At 35.5% G+C, this 24,721-nt stretch overlaps 1 protein-coding gene across 6 annotated transcripts in view; it reads left to right on the plus strand.

The window, feature by feature from the left end:
- The window catches only part of Zcchc11 (zinc finger, CCHC domain containing 11), a gene marked incomplete at its 5' end in the record, with an annotated part of 124,257 nt that overhangs the window by 45,889 nt on the left and 53,647 nt on the right, over window positions 1–24,721 (plus strand). For all 6 annotated transcript variants that reach the window (XM_005398575.2, XM_005398576.2, XM_005398577.2 and 3 more), the window contains 6 exon segments: window positions 3,546–3,662; window positions 11,606–11,783; window positions 13,777–13,865; window positions 15,039–15,090; window positions 18,505–18,574; window positions 20,197–20,323. In XM_005398575.2, coding sequence (XP_005398632.1) covers window positions 3,546–3,662; window positions 11,606–11,783; window positions 13,777–13,865; window positions 15,039–15,090; window positions 18,505–18,574; window positions 20,197–20,323 — 633 coding nt within the window.

The following is a 24,721-nucleotide window of genomic DNA, read 5'->3' on the forward strand; positions in this document are numbered from 1 at the left end:
CGGGTGTGGTGGCACACGCCTGTAATCCCAGCACTCGGGAGGCTGAGGCAGGAGGATCATTGAGAGTTCGAGACCAGCCTGGGCTACAAAGTGAGCTTCAGGCCAGCCTGAACTGCACAGCGAGACCCTGTCTCAAAAAGTCAAAAAAAAAAGGAAGAAGTTTAAAGGTTAGTCTGGTAAAGTTTAATGATAAATAAAATATAATAATAATAATAATAAAGAAATAAACATTTTTCATATATCTCTACAGTAGAATAACTTCATGATGGTGAAAATATTTTTGTTTTATTTAATGTTTTGTTTACTAAGTGCCTTGAACATAGCATTGGTTCTACAATTAGAGGTATTGAGCATAGTGGTCAACTGCATGGGTTTTTGAGTTGCTGGGTGTAGCTCTGCTATTTACTAGTTGGATAACATTGGATATGTTATGTAAGCTTTTAAACTTCCAATTTTTTTCATCAATAAAATGAGTTGATAAAAGTAACCTCATAACCTCATGGAGCTATTAGGAGCATTAAATAACATAAGTGATGTTTTGGCCACAAGGCCCAGTCAGTATATAATAAGCACTAAATAAAGATTAGCTGTGTGTAGAATTGAATTACTTTATCGGGTAGGGTGATTTTTATTATGTTACAAATAAGGAGATAAAAATAGGCTTCAGTGATATTTATCCAAAGTCAATTGAGATTATCATCCTAGGCTTTCTGAGTCCTCATTCAGTATTCTACCAAGCTTTTTTGTTTTTTGTTTTTTTGAGACAGGTACTCCCTATATAATCCAGGCTGGCCTCAAACTTTCAGGGATCTTCCTCCCTCAGGCTCCCAAGTGCTGGGATTACAGGTGTGCACCACCACTCCCAGTCTCTATCAAACTTTTCTTAATGAAAGAATCTAGACATGTCCTTGTCTACTAACATTTTATAGTTTAAAAATGTATATGATACATTTCATGGCTCTTTTAGTCACACCCCATCAATATGCACAGCTTTTTAAAATTTATTTTGATTTTTGAAGTAGGGTCTCTCACTCTGTAGTCCAAACTGAACTTAAACTTGCTATGTAGCCAAGCTGGCCTCAAATGCATAAGGATTCTCCTGTCTCAGCCTCCCAGTTGCTGGAATTATAGGCATGTGCAACTATGCTTGGTGGTTTTATATATTCTTTTTTTTTTTTTTTTTCATTAAAGAAAGATTTTCCAGCTACTGACTTCTGCTTAGTTCATTTGTTCAGAGGTTTCATTCAGTTTTTTTTTTTTTTTTTTTTTTTTTTTGGTTTTATATATTCTTGTATAAGTTTCCAACTCCTGAATCCAACTCTTTTACTACTTCCGTCACTCTTACTCACTCTCCTGGATTATTATAGTATGCTGAGGACTGCAAGAAGATTTTCTTGTTTTTATTTGTAAGATTGAAGGCAAATGATCCTTCTAAAATAGAGGTTAGGTCTTATACTTTTCTGTTAGAAAACCTTCAGTTTCCTTCACATTTAGAATAAAAGTCAAGTTCTCACAAGTACCTTTGTGGTCTGGCCCACATTATATTTTCTTCTAGGCATACTAGAATTTATTTTTTCACATATTTAGGCACATTTCCGCCTTAGGGCCTGCCTTATAATTCACATTCTCCTCTGGTTGGAATTTCATACATGTGCTTGCTTCAGCAGCATGTATATCATATTATCCATACAGCTCAAGACTATGTTTCCTTTAAATCACTTTGTCAACAAGGACTTCAGGGGCTGGGGATTTAGCTCAGCGGCACAGCACCTGCCTGGCAAGCGCAAGGTCGTGAGTTTGATTCCTGGTACTGGAAAAAAAAAATTCTCTTAGGGGGTAGGGCTTTAGCTCAGTGGCATAGCACCTGCCTGGCAAGCTCAAGGTTGTGAGTTCGATTCCTCGTACCGGAAAAAACAAAACAAAACAAATAAAGAATCGGTGGTTCAACAAGGACTTCAGTGATGACCCTATTTTAAAAAGGCAGTAACTCATCTCCCATCCCATATCCTATTCATTTGTTTATACATATATTTACCCATCTTGCCACTAGGATGTAAATTCATGCATGTAAGGATTTCTGTATGTTTTATTTACTGCTATTTGCAGTTCCTAGAAAAATATTTGATATATAATGTGAGCACAGAAAATACTTAGTGAATAAAGAAATTGTTGGGTTGCAGACTGAAGAGGTAGAGTTCTCTATAGTGGCTTAACCTATTGTCTTAGAATTGACTTGAAAGAAATTTTATAATAAAGAGTTGGAATGACTAGGTTGAGCTGAATTTCTTTTATTTTCTTGTTGCCTTGAGCAAGTTAATTAGTCCTGGAGATTTAGTTCCTTGCCAGTAAAATGGAGAATCTGATAGGGTTGTTGTGTGGTTAGCAGGTATTTTTAGAATTGTTGAGGGTTTTTTAAATTCGGGGGCAAGTTTCCAGCTTAAAGAAAATCGTATATTTTTAGGTGAGAGATTATTTTTGTGAGGAGCTGAAGCTTATTGAATACTGAAAGTCACTGTGAAATAAAAATTAAACCTAGCTTAAATTTCTGTGTAAGGTATTAGAAACAGTGTTTTAAAATTCAGTATCTAAGCCTTTTGCAATTTAGCAATTTAGTGAGACCCTGCCTCAAAAAAGTCAGTATCTATTTATTATATTTTCATTGTACAGTGCTTTTTTTGGTGCTTGGTTTTGAACCCAGTGCCTCATGCATATTGGGCAAACATTCTATCATTGAGCTACATTTCTACCCCCTATATTGTTCAGTCTTGTCCTAGAATGTTGGCTTCGGATTCAGATATGCATGAATTCAGTATCGAGTACTTAATACTATTATATCCTCATGAAAGTTGCAAGCTTTATGAGCTTTTGTTTCTGACTGTAAAATGAAAATAATACCAATTTTATTGGATTACTAGGGGGAATTAAAACTACAAATTGTATATTAAACAACTAGCATAACTGCTGGCACTTAGGAGGCAATCAGTAATTAGTGTTTGAGAATACATATGTATAATAATGAGTTAAGTACTATGACTGATACTTTAATGTGTCAAAATTGTCATTCCCTTCAGAGTAGTTACTTCAAGATGTTAAACATTTATTCCGATGATATTGTGATTGATTTGGAGTGTTTTTAGAACTCATTATCTTCCATATTTGTGATGTTTTGAAATCAACAGTGAGAGTAGATTTTTTTATTTTATTTTTTATGGTAATGAAAAAATGTCTGAAATCAGTTTTAGGGACAGCATTGGAATAAGACTAAGTAGAAGGACTGACTTTTAAAATTTTCATTGGGTTCTGAAAGTATTATATGAGTAGTAAATACACTTAACTATTATGATGATGTTTGAAATTAGTGTATAATTTCATATGGTAACTTTTGAAAAGGACAACTATCTAGGAATATAAGTACTAATTTATTAAAAACTTACTCTTTCAGTGCTTATTTCTGTCTTGTATTTATGTAATTGCATTTGCATTATGTAGTCCATAATTTACTTTGTTTTCTGAAAATAATGCATTTTTTAAACTTGTTTCCTCAGCGATCACCAGAATATACCAATTGCCGATATCTATGCAAACTTTGCTTAATTCACATTGAAAACATCCAGGGAGCTCACAAACATATAAAAGAGAAACGACATAAGAAAAATATTTTGGTAAGTTTTTTTAAAAAGTATCTTTTTGGATGGTAAAACTATATCAAGTACTTTGTACCTAAAAATGAGGTATTTTTCCAGTTTTAGTAACTGAAGTGATAGTTTGAAAGCTATGATTGCTTTCCTTATCTAAAGTGGTCAGGAGAGGAACTTTCTTGAGGCTGGTTTACTCATCCAGAGAAATGTTTGTTCCTTAGTTTAAAGCTGTTATGTATAATTTGTCTACCCAGCCAATATTTATCAAGTACTTGCATGCTAGGTCTAGGTAGTGGTAAATGATAGTCATGGTTCCTCCTGTCCTTAGAATTTCTAAGATTGGTGAACATAGCTTCAAGTGTAATGAGACTTACTAAAAGGGGAAATCTGGTGCTAAGGAAATTGGCAAGGATTTTTTTTTTTTTTTTTTTTTTGAGACAGGGTCTCACTCTGCAGTTCAGTCTGGCCTGGAGCTCACTTTGTAGCCTAGGTTGCCCTCGAACTCGCAAGGATCCTCCTGCCTCATCCTTCCAAGTGCTGGGATTACAGGTGTGCTCCACCATGCCTGGCCTTTTTTATTAAAAAGAAAAAACAAAAACAAACCCAAAAAGCAAATTTCCAAAACAATATGATAGGAGGGTAACAATGGTTAATACGTTGTGTCTTGTTATCTTTAAATTAGTTACTCAGAGTACAAGATACCAACATTTAACTGTCCAGACAGTATTAGCATAAGCCTATCTTTTAAATGAACTGAGAGAAATTAGTAGTATAACTATTTTAATTACCATGTATGTGTATAAATTTTTTTCTTTGACTTTTCCCTGTCTTTTTTCCATTCCCCCACACCAGTTTCTCTTCCCTTTTGAAGTTTCTTCCCATTTTACAATATCTGTTGTATATTTTGATAATTTCTTTTTAATTTGAATTGTTTTCACAGTGTCTGACACATACTACATGCTCAGTACATTTTTTTTTTACAAAATGAATGCACCAAAGCAAAGTGGGTACTTAGAACTTAATAATCATTTAAAAAAAATCATCATTCTATTGTTTTTATTTAATTAGAGGCCTAGAAGACTTAGTAGAACAAACCTCATGCTTCACAGAGCATTGGTTAGAGTACTAGGAAGGATCTTGTTTCACTAGTGGGAATATTTTGCTCTAAACTAAACGTGGCCTGTTCCCACCTAAAATAGTCTTAAAGGCAAAGCCTAAAATGACAAATGGTTTCCAAGTATTTAATATCACTATAGAATAAAACTTAGGAATAATTACAGAAGTGCAAAAATATCCATCAAGCCCCCAATTTATATCATTTGGCACCCATACAAAGATGACCAAGCATTCTAGCAAGCAAGAAAATACCACCCATGATTGAGAGAAAAATTACTTAAACTGACTTGGAACAGACAGAATTAGAGGACATTAAGACAGTTAATATGACTGTATTCTTAAGGTTCTAAAAATGAACCAGATACATGGAAGCTACAAAAAAAGATTGAAATAGAATTTGTGGGTATGAAAACTGTAATCTGAGATTAAAATTATATTGAGCAGGACTAATAGCAGATCACACATTGCAGAAGAAAAGATTAGTGAACTTGAAGCCAAAGCAGTAGAAACTATCAGAACGAAACAACAGTGAGGAAAAAAGGAATGAAAGAAAGAAAGGAAAGCAGAGAAAAAAGGAAGGGAAAAATGAAAGAAGGAAGAAGAAAAGAAGAACAACTCTGAGATAACTCATATATGTGTACCTTTTCTGTATCAACTGTTCCATAACACTGAAGAGGAGGAGTATTTCCCAGTATAAGACCCATATTATTTTCACACTAAAACTAGAAAAAAGCATTACAATAAAAGAAAATCTCAAATATCCTTCATGAATATAGATGCAAAAATGATAAACATTAATGAATAGAATCCAAAAATATACTAAAAGAATGAACAAGTCAAAAACAAGTAGGGCTGGGTGTGGTGACCCAAGCCTATAAACCTAGCACTCAGGAGGCTGAGGCAGGAGGATCATTGCGAGTTCGAGACCAACCTGGGCTACAAAGTGAGCTCAAGGCCAGCCTGAACTGCATAGTGAGACCATCTCACAAAGATGAAAAAACAAAGCAAAACAAAACAAAACAAAACAACCAAAAAATGAAAACTGTCAGTAGATGGGGAAGAAAAAGCATCTAAAAAATCCATTATGGGGCTGGGGATTTAGCTCAGCGGCATAGCACTTGCCTGGCAAGCACAAGGTCCTGTGTTGGATTCCCAGTACCAGAAAAAACAAACAAAAAATCCAAATTAAAAAACTTTCAGCAAACTAAGAATAGAAGGGGACTTCCTCAACATAATAAAGAACATCTGTGAAAAACACTAGCATCATATGGCGAAAGACTCTGCATGCTGTCTTCCTAAGAGTATTAAAATGATACAGCTGCTACATGTTGGCCATTTGGGTATCATCTTTGAAAAAAAAATCTCTATTCAAGTCCTTTGCCACCTTTTTTTGTTTTTGGTCTTTTTGAGACTGGGTCTCGCTGTGTAGTTTAGGCTGGCCTTGAGCTCACTTTGTAGCCCACGCTGACCTCGAACTTGCAATGATCCTTCAGCCTCAACCTGCCAAGTACTGGGATTACAGGCGTGTGCCACCATGCCGGCTCCAACTTTTTTTTTGCCCATTTTTAAATTGTTTCTCTCTTCTCTTCCCTCCCCTCACAGCCCTTGCACTGAGCTATGTTCCAGCCCCCTTTTACTTTTTTTCTGTGTGTTTTTGAGACAGGGTCTTGCAGTGAAGTTCAGGCTGTCCTTGAGCTCACTTTGTAATCCAGGCGGCTCTCGAACTTGCAACTATCCTCCTGCCTCAGCCTCCCTAGTGCTGGGATTACAGGTGTGCGCCACCATGCCCGGCTGTACTGTAATATTTTGATTGCTGTATCTCTGTAGTAAGTTTTGAAACCAGGAAGTATGAGTCTCCCAGCTTTATTTTTGTCAACATTATTTTTGTTATTTGGGGTTTGTTGAGATTCTGTGTCAATACTGGATTGATTTTTCTATTTCTTTTCTTTCTTTCTTTCTTTCTTTCTTTCTTTCTTTCTTTCTTTCTTTCTTTCTTTCTTTCTTTCTTTCTTTCTTTCTTTCTTTCTTTCTTTTTTTTTTTTTGTCTTTTTGAGACAGGATCTAGCTATCCAGTTGAGGCTGGCCTTGAGCTCACTTTGTAGCCCAAGCTGGTCTTGAACTCAGAATGATCCTCCTGGCTCAGCCTCCCGAGTGCTGAGATTATAGGCGTGTGCTGCTACACCTGGCTTGATTTTTCTGTTTCTGTAAAAAAAAAAAAATCACTGGGGTTTTGATAGGGATTGTACTGAATTTTCAGATATCTTATTTTGGCAGTGTTAAATCCTTTAGCCTGTGAATATGGAATGCATTTCTATTTGTCTTCAACTTGTCGAGCAGTGTTTTATAGTTGTCATTGAACACATGTTTTACTTTGGTTATATAATTTATTTTTGAGGTTATTGTAAATGGAAGTGTTTTCTTAATTTCCTTTTCAGATTGTTCACTGTGTGTAGGAATGCAGTTGATTTTTGCGTGCTGACTTTGTATCCTGCTGCTTTGCTGACCTCTGTCCATTTGTGTATGTAATCTTTAGGGTTTTCTACTTACACAGTCATTCCATTTGCAAACAGATACTTTTACAGTCTTTTTGCTTTAAATGTCTTTTATTTTTCTTGCCTAATTGCTGTAGCTTGAACTTTCATTATTTCCTTAAACAGAAGTGGCAAAAACAAATATTCTTACCTTCTGTTCTTCGGGGAAAATCTTTTAGTCTTTTCCTATTTAGTAATTTGTTAGCCAGTAGTTTTTCATATATTGCCTCTTTTATATTCACATAGTTTCCTTTTATTTCTAGTCTGTTGAGTGTTGGATTTTGTTTACTTTTTCTGCATCAGTTGAGAGGATCATGCAGGTTTATTCTTTTCATTCTGTTAATATGTATTACCTTGATTTTTTTTTTTTTTCCTTCTCCAAAGAAGTTCTAGTGCTTAGGGCAAAACACCTTTATGCCTTTCTTGATTCATCTTTCTTTCTCCTCTTAACTCCTTTCTTATTTTAGTTTTAATTTTTTTCTTTTTCCAGTGATACTGGGAATTGAACCCTGGGTCTTTGCAAGATACATTCCCAGCCCTTTTTCTTCTCCTCCTCCTCCTCCTCCTTCTCCTCCTTCTCCCCCACCCCTCCCTCCTCCCCTCTTTTTTTTGTCGTTTTGCCACAGTGTCTTGCTATGCAAGTCAAGCTGGCCTTGAGCTCACTTTGTAGCCCAGGATTGTCTCAAACTCAAAACGATCTTCCTGCCTCAGCCTCCCAAGTGCTGGGATTACGGGTGTGTACCACCATGCCCAGCTTCCTTTTTCTTTAACTTTTAAAAATTTTCCATTTTAAAATTTTGACACAGGATCTAGTTAAATCACTAAATTGTGATCTTCCTGCCTCAGCCTCCCGGAGTGCTGGGATTATAGGCATGAGCAACTAACAAATCATTTTCTCCAACTTCACATTCAGACCATTAGCCAATCCTAGGAGATTTTAACTTCAAGTTACCATTACCACATGTTCCTCCTTGTGCCTTAAACTAAGATACTACTTTCTCTTACTGGACTGTTGACTTACCTCCCTGTCTAATTCCTACATTCTGGTCCCCTTTTAGCAGCTTAGATTGCAGTTTTAAAATATATCTTATCAATGTTACCTTCTGTTCTTGTTCTTTCATTGGCTTCCCAATTTAGAATAAAACTTGAAGTGCTATAAGATTGTACAGTATTTGATTTCTAATTAACTAATCAATATCATTAGTTACCCCTTTGTTACTCAGCTACAGTTACCGTGTGTCTTCAAATAACATTAGAGGCTGTCTTACCTTTGAGTCTTTGCATTTGCTGTTTTTACTGTCTAGAATGCTTTCTCCCAGAAATTCAAATGTCTCTCCTTCACTTCATTTCAGTCTCTGCTTAAGTATTATGTGTTTGGCGCTGCCTTCTTTGTCCAAACTATTCTAATATAGTGCCACCATCCCATCTTTCTGTAACTTCGTACCGTGTTTTATTTTTCTTAAATAGTACTATCTAGCATGATATATATGTATCTTTTTCCTCATAGCTAGAATGTAAGTTGCATAATACAGGGATTTCACTGGTAATATTTGTAACAGCACATATATGAGGATATCAAGAGGATATGAGGATGATCAATGATGTGAATTTTCCATGAAAATATTTGATGGAATAATATAAAGGCAGTAGCATAGGCTTAATAGCCTAGGTATATGGATATGTTTCTTGTTTGTCTTTGATGTTCTTATTTTTATGAAAATCTAACAATATAAGTCAGAACATTTTGTGGTACTTCATATTTTTTGTGTGTGGTGCTGGGAATCGTTATATGATTTTGTAGCAAATTATTCTTTGGTAGTTTTTGATTTAAGCATGGTGCTTCTTTTTGTTATTTTTTTGAGACAAGGTCTTGCTATTTAGTTCAAACTGGCCTTGAACTCACTATGTAGCCCAGGCTGGCCTTGAATTGGTGGCATTCCTCCTGCCTCAGCCTCCTGAGTGCTGGGATTACAGGCATATGTTACCATGCTGGCCAGTATGGTGCTGTTAATCCTTTTTGACAAATTTAAAAAAAAAAAATAGCCCTGAAATTTTAGCCAATTATCCACAACTTAGACTAAAACTAAGAATTACACAATGGTCACAGAAACTTATAAAAGTGAGATTTGACTAATCCACTATATTTGATAATTCTGTGTTAAGATTGAGGCAGGGCAATAGCAAATTCAAGCCCAGCCTGAGCAACTTAGTGAGACCCTTCCTAAAAATTAAAAATAAATGAAGGGTTGTGGATGTTAGCTTAGTGCCAAGAGCTTGGGTTCAATACCAGTTACTACCCCCCCATGAAAACATTTGACTAATTCCACTGTGTTTGATAATGCTAATCTAAGTTAAGATTTACCTATGTTGAGACTGAATGTCTCAACCTTTGAGTCTTTGCATTTGCTGTTTTTACTGTCTAGAATGCTTTCTCCCAGAAATTCAAATGTCTCTCCTTCACTTCATTTCAGTCTCTGCTTAAGTATTATGTGTTTGGCACTGCCTTCTTTGTCCAAACTATTCTAATATAATGCCACCATCCCATCTTTGAGTTAAATCCCATCAGTGAGTTAAATTAGAAATGAACCAGTCTTTGTTTAACTGTATTTGCATGGGGGAGGGGGGAACTAGTTTTGGTTTTGTGATGGGAAGCCCTGTGTCTCAAAAGTTAAGGAATTTCTTTTTTAAAAAATACCTCCTTTCCTTCCCCAAGAGATTATTTCTTGACTGAAAATTAACAGAAAATGCCTGTGATACTAAATAAATGAAATAGTCTGTTAAACAGGATAGTAAAAGATTGTTGGTAATTTTCTTCTGTGTATTTTGCTATTTTTTTTATAGATTGGTAATTTACATTTAAAAAATAATCAGGTAAATTGGTTTATAGAAATTACAAGGGTGTGATGGCACACACCTGTAATCTCAGCACTCAGGAGGCTGAGGCAGGAGGGTCACTGAGAGTTTGAGGCCAGGTTGGGCTACATAGTGAGTTCAAGACCAGCCTGAACTGCATAGAGAGACCCTGTCTGAAAAATAAATAAATAAATAAATAAATAAATAAATAAATAAATAAATAGTGTATGTCCCTACTCATACAACATAGTACTTTGTTAGTGCCTGAGTTCAAATTGGCTTTCAACACTGGGCATGGTGGCGCGTGCCTGTAATCCCAGCACTTGGGACGCTGAGGCAGAATTGGTGCTAGTTCAAGACGAGCTGGGGCTACAGAGTGAGCTCAAGGTCAGCTTGAACTACATGGTGAGACCCTGTCTTAAAAAGAAAAAAAAAATGGTTTTCAGAGTTTTAGCAGACTAAAGGTTATTTTAATGTATTATCTTCACATGGGATAACATAACATAAAAATGAATTGTAAATAGTTGGCAATACATCAAATGTAAGGGTGAAGTTTAGGATCTGACACCATATATGCCAATTAGAAATGATTGAAGTCCTTCTGCTATACTTAAGATTCTATCTTTGCTGCAAGAAAAATATCACCAAACTATTGAATTTATAGTGTGTTGGTTTTGAAGTAGAAGTACAGAATTTATGCAGATGTTATAGCAGAATAAATTCTAAAAAATTAGTATTAAGCTGGGCATGGTTGCACCCACCTATCAGGTATAATTAAGAGCTGAGGATGATACAGCAAAGCAGAAAGATTTTTTGGCATGGGGTTTGAAGCAGAGACTTGTTCCTGCTCCAGAGCAGCATGGTAGCAGCTTTTCAGACTAGAGTAGGAGGTGGAATTTGGACTGGGGAATGAGAAAATTGGAGAATTAAAATTCGGGTTTTTCTGAGCAAGAATTGAAATCTAGATGAAAAATTAGTCCACTAGGGGGAGCACTAAACTACTAGCCGCTATCTATAATCCCTGCCCTCTGGGAGGTTGAGGCAAGAGGATCGAAAATTCCAGCCCAGCCTTGGGCACTTTATTGATCTTGCTAAAAGAAGGGGGTGGGCGGTACTTGTGATGTCTTAGTGTGAAGGTCCTGGGTTCAATTCCCAGCTTTACTAAAACAAAACCAAAAGAAAAAAACAAACCAACAAAACAGAACAATTCCTTACCAGCAGCTCTCACTCCTTGAATCCTGCTTCACAAAAGTGGAGATTTCTTCTCTCTTTTGTTCACTTTTTCTCTCAGAACCCCATGCAGCGCTGCTGAGCTAAGTCCCCAGCCCTCTTTTGTTCACTTCTGTATTGCAGATATCTTATATCTGATACATAGAAGGTGAATATTTATTTGTATCCTTTCCTCCTAAATATAAGGAATTAATGTAGAAACTTTGTTGTTATTGTTGTGAAACATTACACTAATAGGAAAAACAGGAAGAAAGCGAGCTTCGTTCTCTGCCCCCTCCTTCCCCTGCCCACTTGGCTGCTTTAAGTGCTGCGATTGTGGAAGTAGCAAAAGAACAAGGAATAACAGATGAGGACCTCAAAGCCCGGCGGGAAATTGTGGAGGAAATGTCAAAGGTTGTAACAGCCTTTTTGCCAGGTACAAACTCATTTTATATTTAATTTTTAAGTGACAAAACTTCTTATTGAACTTGGGTAAGTTTTAAAATAATTTTTTTCTTTGTAAAAGTAGATTCGTATGCTTATTTTATGAGTGACTAAGTGAAATGCTTAAAAACGGAAAATTGAGAATCATGGCAGAGCATAATTTCATAAGGAGAAAAAAGATTTAACAATGCCAGCTATAGATAATTTCTTAGTAGTCAAAAGTTATATATTAACTTTTCAGTATCATTGATTTCTGAATGGACCTCTAAAAACTATATTATTTTTAGCATAAATGTTCTAACCAGTCACTGAATAAAATTGATATTACTTGATGGTAGGAAAAGATTAGCATAAGTAAGGACTTTAGAGAAAGCTTATTCTTTGATGCAAGAGGTTCTCAGAGCTCATTTATTTTAGACATTTATGTATAAAGTATTTATGTAAGGCGATTTTTTTTTTTTTTTTAGGTACTGGGAATTGAACTCTGGACCTTGTGCTTGCCAGGCAGGCACTTATGCCACTGAGCTATGACCCTGGCGTCCTGTATAAAGTATTTTTGTATACAGTATTTGCTTGGCTTTTCATGTATGTGTCAAGTATTTGCTTGGCTTGTGTGTGTCAGTAAAGGTGTAAGTAAATGTATTTTAAATAACATTTGTTTGTTTATCACCAAAGGGATTTTTTTTTTTTTTTTTGGTACTGGGAATCGACCTCATGACCTCAGGCTTGCCAGGCAAGCACTTAGGCTGCTGAGCTATATCCCGGTACTCCAGAGGGATTTTGGATAGTTTCCTGTTCAGTCTTTGTGAGACTCATAAGAAATAATATAAAATAAAAATGGCAAATAATTATTTTCTTTTGTTTCTTTATAATATGGTTTTCTACCTTAATAACACATTGAATCATAGTTAAAATTATGTATAAAATAATTCAATATTATAAGAATAGGAATGAAATTTTTGATTTTTAATGACTTTCAGACAGTTTATAAGTTTGAAAAGTAGATTTTTATGTATGGAGCTGTGCATGAGCTTTAAAAAAATGAGCAAAACTTGGGCTGATGTGTACTCGGTGGCAGAGTGCATACCTACACCAGGCCTTGGGTTCAGTCCTCATTATTGCCTCCCAAAAACCTCATACTGTTTTCGTTTTGGCCTCTGATGAGCAATCCTTTAAAAGTGTGCCTTATTATGATTTCTGAAATACAGTATTTGTCTAAGAAAGATGTATAGATTACATAGGTAGGTGTTCCTATTTAAGTTTTCTGTGAATTTTTGGTTGTTTTTTTTTTTTTTGTACCATGAATTGTTGGAATTTTTGAGAGCCCGAAAGTTTTTTGTGTTTGATGTTTGCATCAGTTGGGTTGGCTTTAATTTTGTTCTTACTGTTTTTTTGAGATAGGGTCGCACTACGTAATCCAGACTGACCTTGACTCACTAGGTAGCCCAGGCTGGCTTTGAACTCACAGCACTCAGCACTCTCCTGCCTCAGCCTCCCCTGTGCTGAGATCACAGGCGTGCTCCACTAAGCCTGGCACTACTTGGTTATTTTTAAACAGCACTTGCATTAAATGTCTGATCCTTTCCCATTCAAACTACTGTCTAATATTATTATCAGTAAAAAAGGTTTTTTTGTTTTTTTTTTTTTTGTTTGTTTTTCTCTGTTACCGGGAATCAAACTCACCACCTTGCGCTTGCCAGGCAGATGCTGTGCCACTGAGCTAAATCCCCAGCCCCAGTAAAAAAGTTTTTGACAATGAATGATAAACATAGTCTCAGTTATTCCTAAATGAGCTTTCATGAGTAATTTCTCTCATCTTGTACTCCATTACTGGGAAATTTTAGTATATCAGGAAGGGTGCTGTTCTTCTGTAGTCGTTGTATTAGTACAGAAGACACAGAATGGAAGTATATTTTCCTGCTGCTTTCTAAAAAGTTCCTATATTTGCACATAAGTTCATGCATTGTGTTTTTCCTTTATTCCAGAATGTTCACTTAGGTTGTATGGCTCATCTTTGACTAAGTTTGCTCTGAAAAGTAGTGATGTGAATATAGATATAAAATTTCCTTCCACGGTAAGTAGTTGGAAAAGAATCATTGCTGTACGTTTAACTAGTATTTAGTAATATTAATGGGTAATCTTTTAAGAGAAGGGTAGGAAAATCTAACACTCTGTCTGATAGCATTACCATTATGACTAAACAGTACTTTTGGAAATTACTGTTGTTTTAGATATAGGGAAGTTAAAAAGATATAGGGTGGGTAATAAAGGAAGCAAATGAGGAAGGCAGTAAAAGGAAAAATGCTTAAATCTGAGCATATTGAATAATTCCTGCTTTTGGTAAGCAGTGTAGAAGTGAATTTGAACTGGGTTTAAATCTTGACTACAAAAGAGCAAGTTACTTGACCTTTTTGAGCCTCAAGTTTCCTCACTTCCAAAACAAGCAAAACAACTTTTATGTTAAATGAAATTACATAAAGATAGATCTATTAAAAAATGTGTGGGTATGGGCTTGTATAGAGCCTGATACAAGATGGGTACACTCAGTATGTAGTAGGTATTATCATGAGCAATAGTATCAGTAATTTTCTAGTACTGCTAACATTACTTATTTAATGACATAGCAGATATTTAATATAATCTGTAAAAATTTTGTTTAATTTTTAAATTTGTGGCTCAAAAGTGTTTAATTTGGGTGAAAATTTGGTGTTTTATTTTTTTAATCTGAAATCTTCATAATAAACATATATTAGATAATTTCAAGTAGCAACAAAGCATACTTTAAACACTTGACAAGCTTGTTGCATAAAGTAGTATTTTACTCTAAGCATTTTGACCAATTTGCCAGTTTTCTGTATTCTTTACAATTCTTATCAAAAACTTTTGATCAGATTTTCTTTTTACATCTGTGAACAAATTTGTGACATAAAAGGTAAAAGCACTGTTCTCTTCTCATTATTTTAAAATACAGACCATGATTTAATACCCAACTTAGAGCTGAGCTGAGCGTTGTGGCTCATGTCTTTAATCCCAGCACTCAGGAGGCTGAGGCAGGAGGATCTTTGCGAGTTTGAGACCAGCCTGGGCTATAAAGTGAGCTCAAGGCCAGCCTGAACTGCATAGCAGACCCTGTCTCAAAAAACCAAAATAATAATAATAATAATACCCAATTTAATAAAATTGGGTTCTAGTGATCTGCTACATATACTTTGACCATAGTATGTTGATTTAATTTTAAACTTTTTAGATGAATCATCCAGATCTTCTGATACAAGTGCTTGGAATTTTAAAAAAAAATGGTGAGTTTCTTTTTTTTTTTAAATTTGTTTTTCTAAACATGCATTTTGTTTATATATGGCTAATAAATTAAAACTGTTAGTGTGTTTAAGTCACTGTATTACATATGGATAGATAATGTGTGTATGCATATATATTTGTTTAATAGATGTACTAAAAAGTATAATTTACCTGTCAGGCCAAAGATGCTATATTAAACTGATACGTTAAAAACCTGCATTTTAGGTGATTTAAAAAATATTAGCTATGAGTTCAGTAGTCTTCCCTTATTTGCATTTTTATGGTTTGTAGTTTTGCTTTCTGCATTTTGAGTTAACATGCGTTAAATTACGCATACAAGAGAGAATACAGCACATTTCACTGACTTGTATCACATTATGTTCTTATAATTCTATTTAATTACTAGTTATTGCTAATGTCTACTGTGCTTTAATTTATAAATTAAACTTTTCAAGGGTAAGTATGAATAGCTAAAAGCCCATGTTTATAAGGTTAATTACTACCTGTGGTTTCAAATATTCATGGGGGGGGTCTTAGTATCCCCTGTGGCTAAGGGGGACTACTAGATTGTGGGAATTTCATGTAAAAAGAAAACCTGATGATCATTAGGAAGTTGTTGATGAAGGAAGGTTAGGAAAAGACTTGAAATCAAAATTTATGCACACATTGGTTAAATGTTTTACTCCATTTAGTGGTAGTAACCCCTGAATTGTACTTCTTCAGATGTGCTTTGTCTAGATTGCTTCTGTAAACAGGACATTCTCATTAGTAAAAATACTTTCAAATAAAACTTTAAGAAATACTAGTGTCTCAAGTAAAACCCCAGGTCACGTCCAGGTCATGTTACAATCTTTCATATTATTTTGTTGGCTATTATTTACTGGTTCTTCCTGACACCCCTCTCTTTCTCCCGTTCCCTCCTTTTCCCTTTGTTTTCACTCCTCTTCTGTTTCCTTTCTTAATTATTTATGCTGGGGATGTAACCCAGGCCCTCTAAGGGCTCTATTACCGTGTTACAAAATAAATGCTGAAGAGCTTAAGATCTGGATTCAGAGCTTCATGCACAGATTTTAATTTTGCTAGTATATTGGTTGTGTGTCCTTTGGCAGATTATTTCAATGTTAATACTTTTTATCAACTAAAAAATGGCAATAGTAATTCCAGCACTCGGGAGGCTGAGGCAGGGGATTGTTGCAAGTTTGCAAGTTCAAGGCCAGCCTGGGCTACATAAGTGAATTTAAGGCCAACCTGAACTGCATAGTGGGACCCTGTCTCCAAAAAAAAAAAAAAAAACCAATAATACAATATTTCTGATGAGCTCATCAATGGATTAAGCCATAGTTTTTAATGTCAATTCTGAACCTATTTCTTTGTATCTGGCTTCTTACCTTTCTATTATTTTTCAGCTTCTTCTAGGCCATTTTCTGGGAAAATTTTGTTTTAAAGAATGAATTTGGTACAGTTTATCTGTAAAGGTATTTTAATACAGTTTTCTTTGTTAGTAAATACTCATTTCTCCCATCCAAGTACTAACCAGGCCCAACCTGGTTAGCTTCCAAGATCAGATGAGATCGGGCACATTCAGGATGGTATGGCTGTAAATACTTGTTTCTAATTGCACAAAAATTTAAAAAGTAGCCAGGCTTGGCTACAGAGCACACCTGTAATCCTAGCACTCAGGAGCCTGAGGCAGGAGGATCTACATGAGTTCAAGGCCAGCCTGCACTATATAGCGAGACCCTGTCTCAAAAAAACAAACAAAAATTTAACAAGTATATTTCAATAAGTGGTAGACGTACCTTTTACGTCTTCATACTTTACTAGAGTGTTATCTTTTTGTAATTTAATAATATCTTTTCTGCTAAAATACAGTAGATCATCTTAAGTTACATGATACAGGTTCATAAAACCCAGCTTAATTAAAAAAATTCTTTTTGCTCTTTATGTCATCATTATAGCTTCTAGAGACCAATCATCTGCAGGTTTTGGTTTTATATATGTGTGCCAAACCCCTCCTCACGTTATTTGTATCTTATTCATGGTCCTTTGTGCATAAAGAAATTTTTTTCTTTAATTATAATATATTAATATAACTCTTTAAATATATTAATATAACTCAAAAAATTTGTTGTCTTTTTGAGGCAGGGTCTCCTCCGCAGTTCAGGCTGGCCTTAAGGTCACTTTTTAGCCCAGGCTGGTCTGGAACTCACAGTGATCCGCCTGCCTCAGCCTTCTGAGTGCTGGGATTATAGGTATGCGCCACCACACTCGGTTATAAAGAAATTTCTGACATGTCTTCAGCACATTTTTTGGAATAATCATTCCAGCAAATACTAGTGAGAGCTTTTCTTTGAATTTAAAAATGAAATAATGTTAATTCATCTATTTATATTTAAATTAGATGGTGGCATGGGACTTAATTTGGAGTTACAGAGAATGTGCTTCACTGTGTTTGTCTTCAACAGCTTTGATTAGGCAGTCTTTTCATTAACAGCAAATGAGGTCAGCAGAGTTAGCTTTCTCTTACATGGGTAATTTAAAAGAAGTAAACTCTGAAAAGTTGATAGGTCCTCATTTTCTGACTCTTGTGGAAAAAGTCCTCTGAAGTAAGCGATGTTGTATCTTTGCAGTATCTGTGAAGTTTTAACAACCTTTTTAGGCATGTATGAGAAAAAATTTATTTGTCTAGGTCCCTCCCCCTCCCTCACATTGGACTCCAGAGGCAGAGAAAGCAAGGCTTTAACCTGTGCTCTTGCAAAGAGTGGTGCCTGTACATACAGACCAGCATATTCGTGTTGAGAAGCTGTGTACTTTTATTCCTAACTTGCAGGAGTCCCACTCTCCATCTCCCATGGCCTGGGATCCCCTTCACAGTCTGTCCTGAGCATCTTTTCGATCTGCCCATGTTATTTCCCTCTCCTCCTCTTCCCTTTTTTGCCCCTTCCTCCCTCTACATTCCTTTTCATAGTTATTTATGGCCTTTTGGTTTCCCAGGATTGTAACTCAAAAAATTTGTTTAGCAATTATCTCTTACCCCAGAACTATCTCTGATGTGAATCTTTTTACAACCTGCATGTCCTTGTCTGCTAGTTGACCTAGGCAATTCTGGAATAAAGGCTTATTAGGGTGGTTAATGAAATATGGAACAATTAAAAATATTTTTACCTCTTCCAGGATATTAAGACATTTCTTTTCAAGATAATTGTAATTTTCATAGAGCGTTTATGATTGTACCTGTTAGTTGATATTCACAGATGATACCAGAAAGGTAAGAGATTCTTTTGGGTTGCTGCTCACCATGTGAGGAATGGATTATCCCACAAAAACAATGAGAGCAGTGTTTTAGAAGGAAATTATTACTTACTGTTTACTATAAATAGAGCTATTGACAGCTTGTTTTTGTTTTTTCTCATTAGTGTTATATGTAGATGTGGAATCTGATTTTCATGCTAAAGTTCCTGTTGTGGTCTGCAAAGATCGGAAAAGGTTGGTAAAATTGAAGAGAAAGTAAAGTATTAGAAAAAAAATTAGAAGCCAGGCATGGTGGTATATGGCTGTAATCCCAGCATTGGGGAGACTGAGGCAGGAGGATCATCATGAGTTCCAGGCCAGCCTGGGTTACGAAGTCAGTTCAAGGCCAACCTGAGCTGCATAGTGAGACTGTGTCTCAAAAAGACCAAAGATACCTCAAAAAATTTACTAGCAAACTTTTCCAAAAGAGAAAGTTGTTTAGATTTCTTCTTGGATTAATATAACTACAGTAGTTTCTATTAATTAAAAATAGGAAGTTTACCAAATGTATATCAACAAGAAATAGAATTACCAGACAACTAGACGGGGCTCTTAAGTGAAACATTTTTTTCCCTCAAGTTCATTCACTCTCTCAAAAGTACTGAACATTTATTTATGTGTAGGTTTACACTGCTCTAGGGATACAAACATAAACACAAAATACCTCTTTAGTTAAGGGTCTCCCAGTGTTTAGAATCTAGTTTTTGGTTTACTGAAATTGAAGGAGTCATTGAAGACTGATTTTAATTTTCTAGTCAGATGTCTATAGAACCAAGAGGGCAGAGTGTTTCTGGAAAAAAAAAACAAAAAACAAAAAACAAAAAAACTAAAATAGAGCTATTTGAGATTAATGCAGAAGACATGGAAAGAATACAAAAGTGGTAAAATGTTTTTTATTTACATTTTAAGATTATTGTGTTTTTATTCAAAGGTAGAAGAATCTGTAGAGATCTAGTACAACATTCTTACTTTGTAAATTAGAAAATTGAGACTACAAGGGTTTAAGCATTTGTTCAAATTCATGTCATTTAGGGGAAAACCAGAGTTGGAGTGGAGACAGTCTGACTTACTGGTTTTTTTTTCTCCCACTGTGTTATGTCAGATTACTTGTGTGTGGCAACCTAGATTCATTCTTCCCCTGCCCCTAGAATACCTTCATTACACTGTTGTCATCTCATTTAAGGTAGTTCCTATGTTCACTTACATATAAGCATGACCTGTGGGTTAATAAGTAAATATTTTCTATTCTTTAATCTGAAAATAACATAAAGTTCGTATTGGAGAAATTAGAGTCAAGAGCTGTTGGTAGTCAGCTCAGTATTTCAAGTTTTTGTTTTTTTTAATTTGCAAAGCAAAAACAGTGAAGTGGAAGGTATGTTGTACTGACATTGAAGAGATTGATGGCCTATCTTTCAAAAATCAAATTTTAGCTAGGTATGGTGGTACACACTTGTAATCCCAGCACTCGAGAGCCTAAGACAAGAGGATCACCAGTTCAAGGCCAGCTTGCACTATATAATGAGACCCTGCCTTAAAAAAAAAAAATTGAATGATTCTTAATGCTACTTTTAAATTTATTACTTGTGAACTTAAATACTGAGGTTGAAATTTATGAAGTAAGTTTAAGACCATCTTTAATTTATATAGAACTATAATAATACATAGTTTTCAGTTTGCTGTAATTATTAAAATATTTGATTTTACTGTGACTTTTTGGGTCTTAAAATGTGACTAAAAAGGATAGTTATAGCATTGAAGTATTTTGCTTTCTTAGTGTATTAATACAACGATGTAATTGGTTTCTTTTTCATTCACAGTGGTTTACTTTGTAGAGTGAGTGCAGGAAATGATACAGCATGTCTCACTACTGATTTACTTGCTGCTCTTGGCAAAATGGAACCTGTCTTTACTCCCTTGGTTTTAGCCTTTCGTTACTGGGCTAAGGTAAGTGGAACAAAAGAAAAAGTATCTAATCATCAGTATAAGTTGGGCATTTTCTTGTACTGGCCATGTAACAGAACTTGTGATATGTGGGACAAAATAGTTGTTTGCCACACAGAAAGTGGTGTGATTTCTGATTTATGGTCATGAAATAAAGTTTCATAAAAATAAAATATTTTCCCTTATCTATGATGGCATAGATTCCAGGACCCTCAGAGAGTGACTGAAACAGTAGGTAGTGTTTTTTCCTGTATGTACATATCTGTATAAAGTTTAATTATGAATAATATATACTAAGAGACTAGCAGCAACAATAATAACATGGAACAATTATAAAGATATAATTTAATACAAGTTATTTAAACTTTATAAATTATCTACTTCTGTAATTTACTATATAATATTTTTGCACTGCTAAGTCAGGCATGGTGGTGCATGCCGCTGATCCTCACTCCAGAAGCTGAGGCAGGAGGATCACAAGATAGAGGCGGCTATCCTGGGCTGTGTGGCAAGACCCTCCTTCCCAACCTTTTTTGTCTGTGGGTAATTGAAACTGTGGGAGGTGTAGATAAGAAGGGTTACTGTATAGATCTTTTGAACATTTTAGAGTTATTGTTATACTGTATTCTTTTTTACTATGGAAATGTTCTGTTTTGTGTTTTAATAATGATGCTCAAGGCATCAATCTCATTTTACATGAAAATTCGAAGGTTGTGAAATGATATGTTGTAAATTAAGGGTTTTTGTTAGCATTTTTGTTTTGATATCTGAGTATTACTCTCTTTTCTGTAAGTCATGGATAACCTGAGGCAATTTTGGTTGGGTAACAGCTGAGGATTAGTTATCTGAGTTCCCAAAAATTAGTATTTCTATTTTTTTTTCTTTTTGGTACCGGGAATCGAACTCAGGACTTTGTGCTTGCCAGGCAGGCATTTGTGCCGCTGAGCTATATCCCCGGCATATATTTCTAAAAGTCATAGATCCTTGTGTTTTTTTCTTTGGTGTAAAGTTAGAGAGAAATAGTGGTAATTGCCAGTATCAGTCTGAGTGACCAGAAAGATTTATGGTCACTTGTTATCATGTGTAAATTTTCAGTTTTACACAAAGATGACTGCTTATCTTTTAATCTCTGTTTTAGAGATTACAGATAGAGTGATAACCTCAGAACAAAAGCTTCCAAAGCTTTTGGAATTTTTGTCTGGATTGATTAGAGGATTGTACGATCTTGGGATGGCAACAGTTGACTAAAGGAACAGTAAGAAAGCTTCAGGTTGGGGCATCTTTGCATTCAGGGCTTTGTTGTTTGTTTTCGTTGCTTTTGTCTTTTTGAGACGAAGTCTCACTATGCTGTTCAGGCTGGCCTTGAGCTGACTTTGTAGCCCAGGCTGGTCTTGAATTTGCAGGGATCCTTCTGCCTCAGCCTCGGAGTTCTGGAATTACAGGCATGAGCCACCAGGCCTGGCAGTTATTTTCTTAAACTAGAGTGTTCTTCTCCCAGGCATCCAGAGTCAATTATTCTTTTTACTTTTTTTTTTTTCTACATCTTCACTCACATTTTACCTTTTCAGAATTTCCTTCATCTTGTTTTTAATCTCTGTTACTCTCTTCTTGCCCTTACCTTGCTTTATGTTTTTACAGCACTTACTACTACTTGCATACATGTATTTGTTTGCAATCTGTTTTCTTCCATGAAATTGTGTACTATTCAAAGGCAAAGATTTTAACGTGTTATTCACTGCTGGTCCCCAGTACCTCTTTACTTTGTCAGCACTTAATAGGTACCCAACAAATATTTGTTGAATAACCAATCTAGTTTCTTCAAAAGGGAGACCATTAACTTTTGTGATTGTGGTCAGTAAACCAGGCTGTGAGAGGGCAATCCTTATTTATTGTCTCATGCTGTAAACCTACCACAATGCCTAGCATACTATAGAAATTCAATACTATGAAAATGGAATAAACCAACTAACTAACTAAATAAATGCAGTAAGCCAATTTAAAGTTTCAACTTGAGTTTTTCTTTTTTCTTCTGGGGTAGGCAGAGTTGCTAAATCTTTAGATTTTGAAGAAGGTATGTCACATCTTTGTGCTTCCATTTTTTCTACCTGGGAAGATTATTTTGAAAATGCTGTGGAGAGTGAGGCACGGTGATACATACCTGTAATCCTAGTACTGTGGGATGCTGAGGGAGGATAATTCCAAATTTAAGCCCATCCTGGACAGTTTAGCCATAAGACTCTGTCTCACAGTAGCAACTATAATAAAAAGCATTCATGATACAGCTCAGTGTGATGGCCTGGATTCAACCTACTCCCCAAATGTAGATAATTCACAAGAATATATTTTAGGCTTTACAGTAGAAACACATATAAAGGATGAAAAGTACATAGCTTTCTCTGTGTTGTTACTTCTTAATTGTGCCCTAATTTCTTGTCATGAAATTATGTCAGTTTTCTCACAAGCATTTTTTAATTCAATAAAATAAGTAAGCAGTATTAGAAAACTATAAATGGTATTCAGATAGGATATTTTTATTTTTTAAAGAAGGTAGCCTTATAGACTTTGTTTTCTACAGTGCCTTTTTAGGAAGGAAAGGTTGCTTCATACTGTATTGACACTTACTACATCCTGAGTCTAAACATGCCAGTCTAGCTGGGCGTGGTGGTGCACGCCTGTAATCCCACACTCGGGAGGCTGAGGCAGAAAGATCTTTGTGAGTTCAAGACCAGCCTGGGCTAGAAGGTGAGCTCAAGGCCAGCCTGAACTGCATAGTGAGACCCTGTCTCAAAAAAAGACCAAAAATAAATAAATAAACATTGCCAGTCTTTAACATTGTAGAATACTAAAAACGTATATTACAAAGCTGACTGCAAAGTGGTTTTTTCCTGTGTCCAGTACAATAATGTGCCCCATTTTTGGCAGCTTTGTTAGAATGGAAAGGGCTTTTTTTTCTCATGGATTACGTTTTCTCAACTTATCGTAAGAAACCTAGAAATAATTTCTGGTGCATTTTTCTTCTTATAGAGTGCTGTGTTTTGTTTGTTTTGTTGTGATATACTAGAGATTGAACCCAGGGCCTCCTGCATGCTAGGCATACACTCTGAATTTATCCCCACCCTTTTTTATTTTATTTTGAAACAGGTTCTTGCAATGTTGTCCAGGCTAGCCTGGAATTGCCTCAGCCTCCTGGGTAGCTGGGATTATAGGTGTGTGCTACTACATCTGGCTGAGATTTTTTTAAAGAATATCTTTGTTTTTCTTGAAGTTAATATTATGCATTAGGAAGTAAAGCACAGATTTCCATGATTTGGGGTTCAGAAATTAATTAATTAATTAATTAATTGATTTATTTGACAAGGTCTCCCTGTGCAGGTCAGGCTGGCCATGAATGCACTATGTAGTCCAGGCTGGCCTGGAACTCATGGGGTTCCTCCTGACTCAGCCTCTCAAGTGCTGGGATTATAGGCATGTGCCATCACACCTGCCTGTAAGAAAGTATGTTTTTAGAAGTATCTGATGCCTAAAAGAGATCCTTGGGTTTTAAGAGCTCTTTCATAAACTATCCTGATCTTGTGCCTCTGTGAGATGTCTGATGCCTTAACAATACATTGACAGTTTTTTATAGTTATTAAGGAGTTTTTGGTTCACTTAATCATTAGGCAGTTTACTTTTTGCTCTAATATCTTAGATTAGTGAGAACTTATTATAATGGAATATTTCAGGTTCTTTTTGCCAAGTTTTTTTTTTAACCTTTTTCTTTCTGAGTTGTAAACTTACATGTACCAAGTCATTACTATACAGCTCTATTATGCTAAATCTTTATTACCTAAAGAAGAAAATAATAATTTAAAATACCAGTCCAACTAGGACTGATCTTACGTAGATGCAGAAACCTAAATAAAAGAGAAGCTGGAAGAATATATCAGTTTATGAGAGGTTAATGTGCAGTGATGGTGCAGAATTTATTTTAGAAATTTTAGAATGGTTTACTATTGAAAGTCTATTCATCTAATTTGGTATGTTAACAAATGAATGCAGCACAGAACCATGCTGACATGGCATGCTCTTGATAAACAAACCGAACTCAACTCTTACATTAACTAAAAATGAAAGTTTGCAATAGATACTGTTTACAAAAAAATAGCAAGCATCATTCTGTTTTTATTCATTTTGTCTTTTTGAGACAGGGTCTCCTATGCTGTTCAGGCTGGCCTTGAGCTTACTTGTAGCCCAGGCTGGTCTTGAACTTGCAGTGATCCTCTTGCATCAGCCTCCCAAGTGCTGGGATTACAGGTGTGTGCCACCATACCCGGCCTGCAAGCATCATTCTAAACAGGGAATTGCTTATAGAGATGTTTGGTATTGATGTCTTACATTGTTTTGGATATTTTAGGTACTGCA

The sequence above is a fragment of the Chinchilla lanigera genome, unplaced genomic scaffold, assembly GCF_000276665.1.
Source record: "Chinchilla lanigera isolate Chin_1 unplaced genomic scaffold, ChiLan1.0 scaffold00063, whole genome shotgun sequence".
Taxonomy (NCBI): Eukaryota; Metazoa; Chordata; class Mammalia; order Rodentia; family Chinchillidae; genus Chinchilla; species Chinchilla lanigera.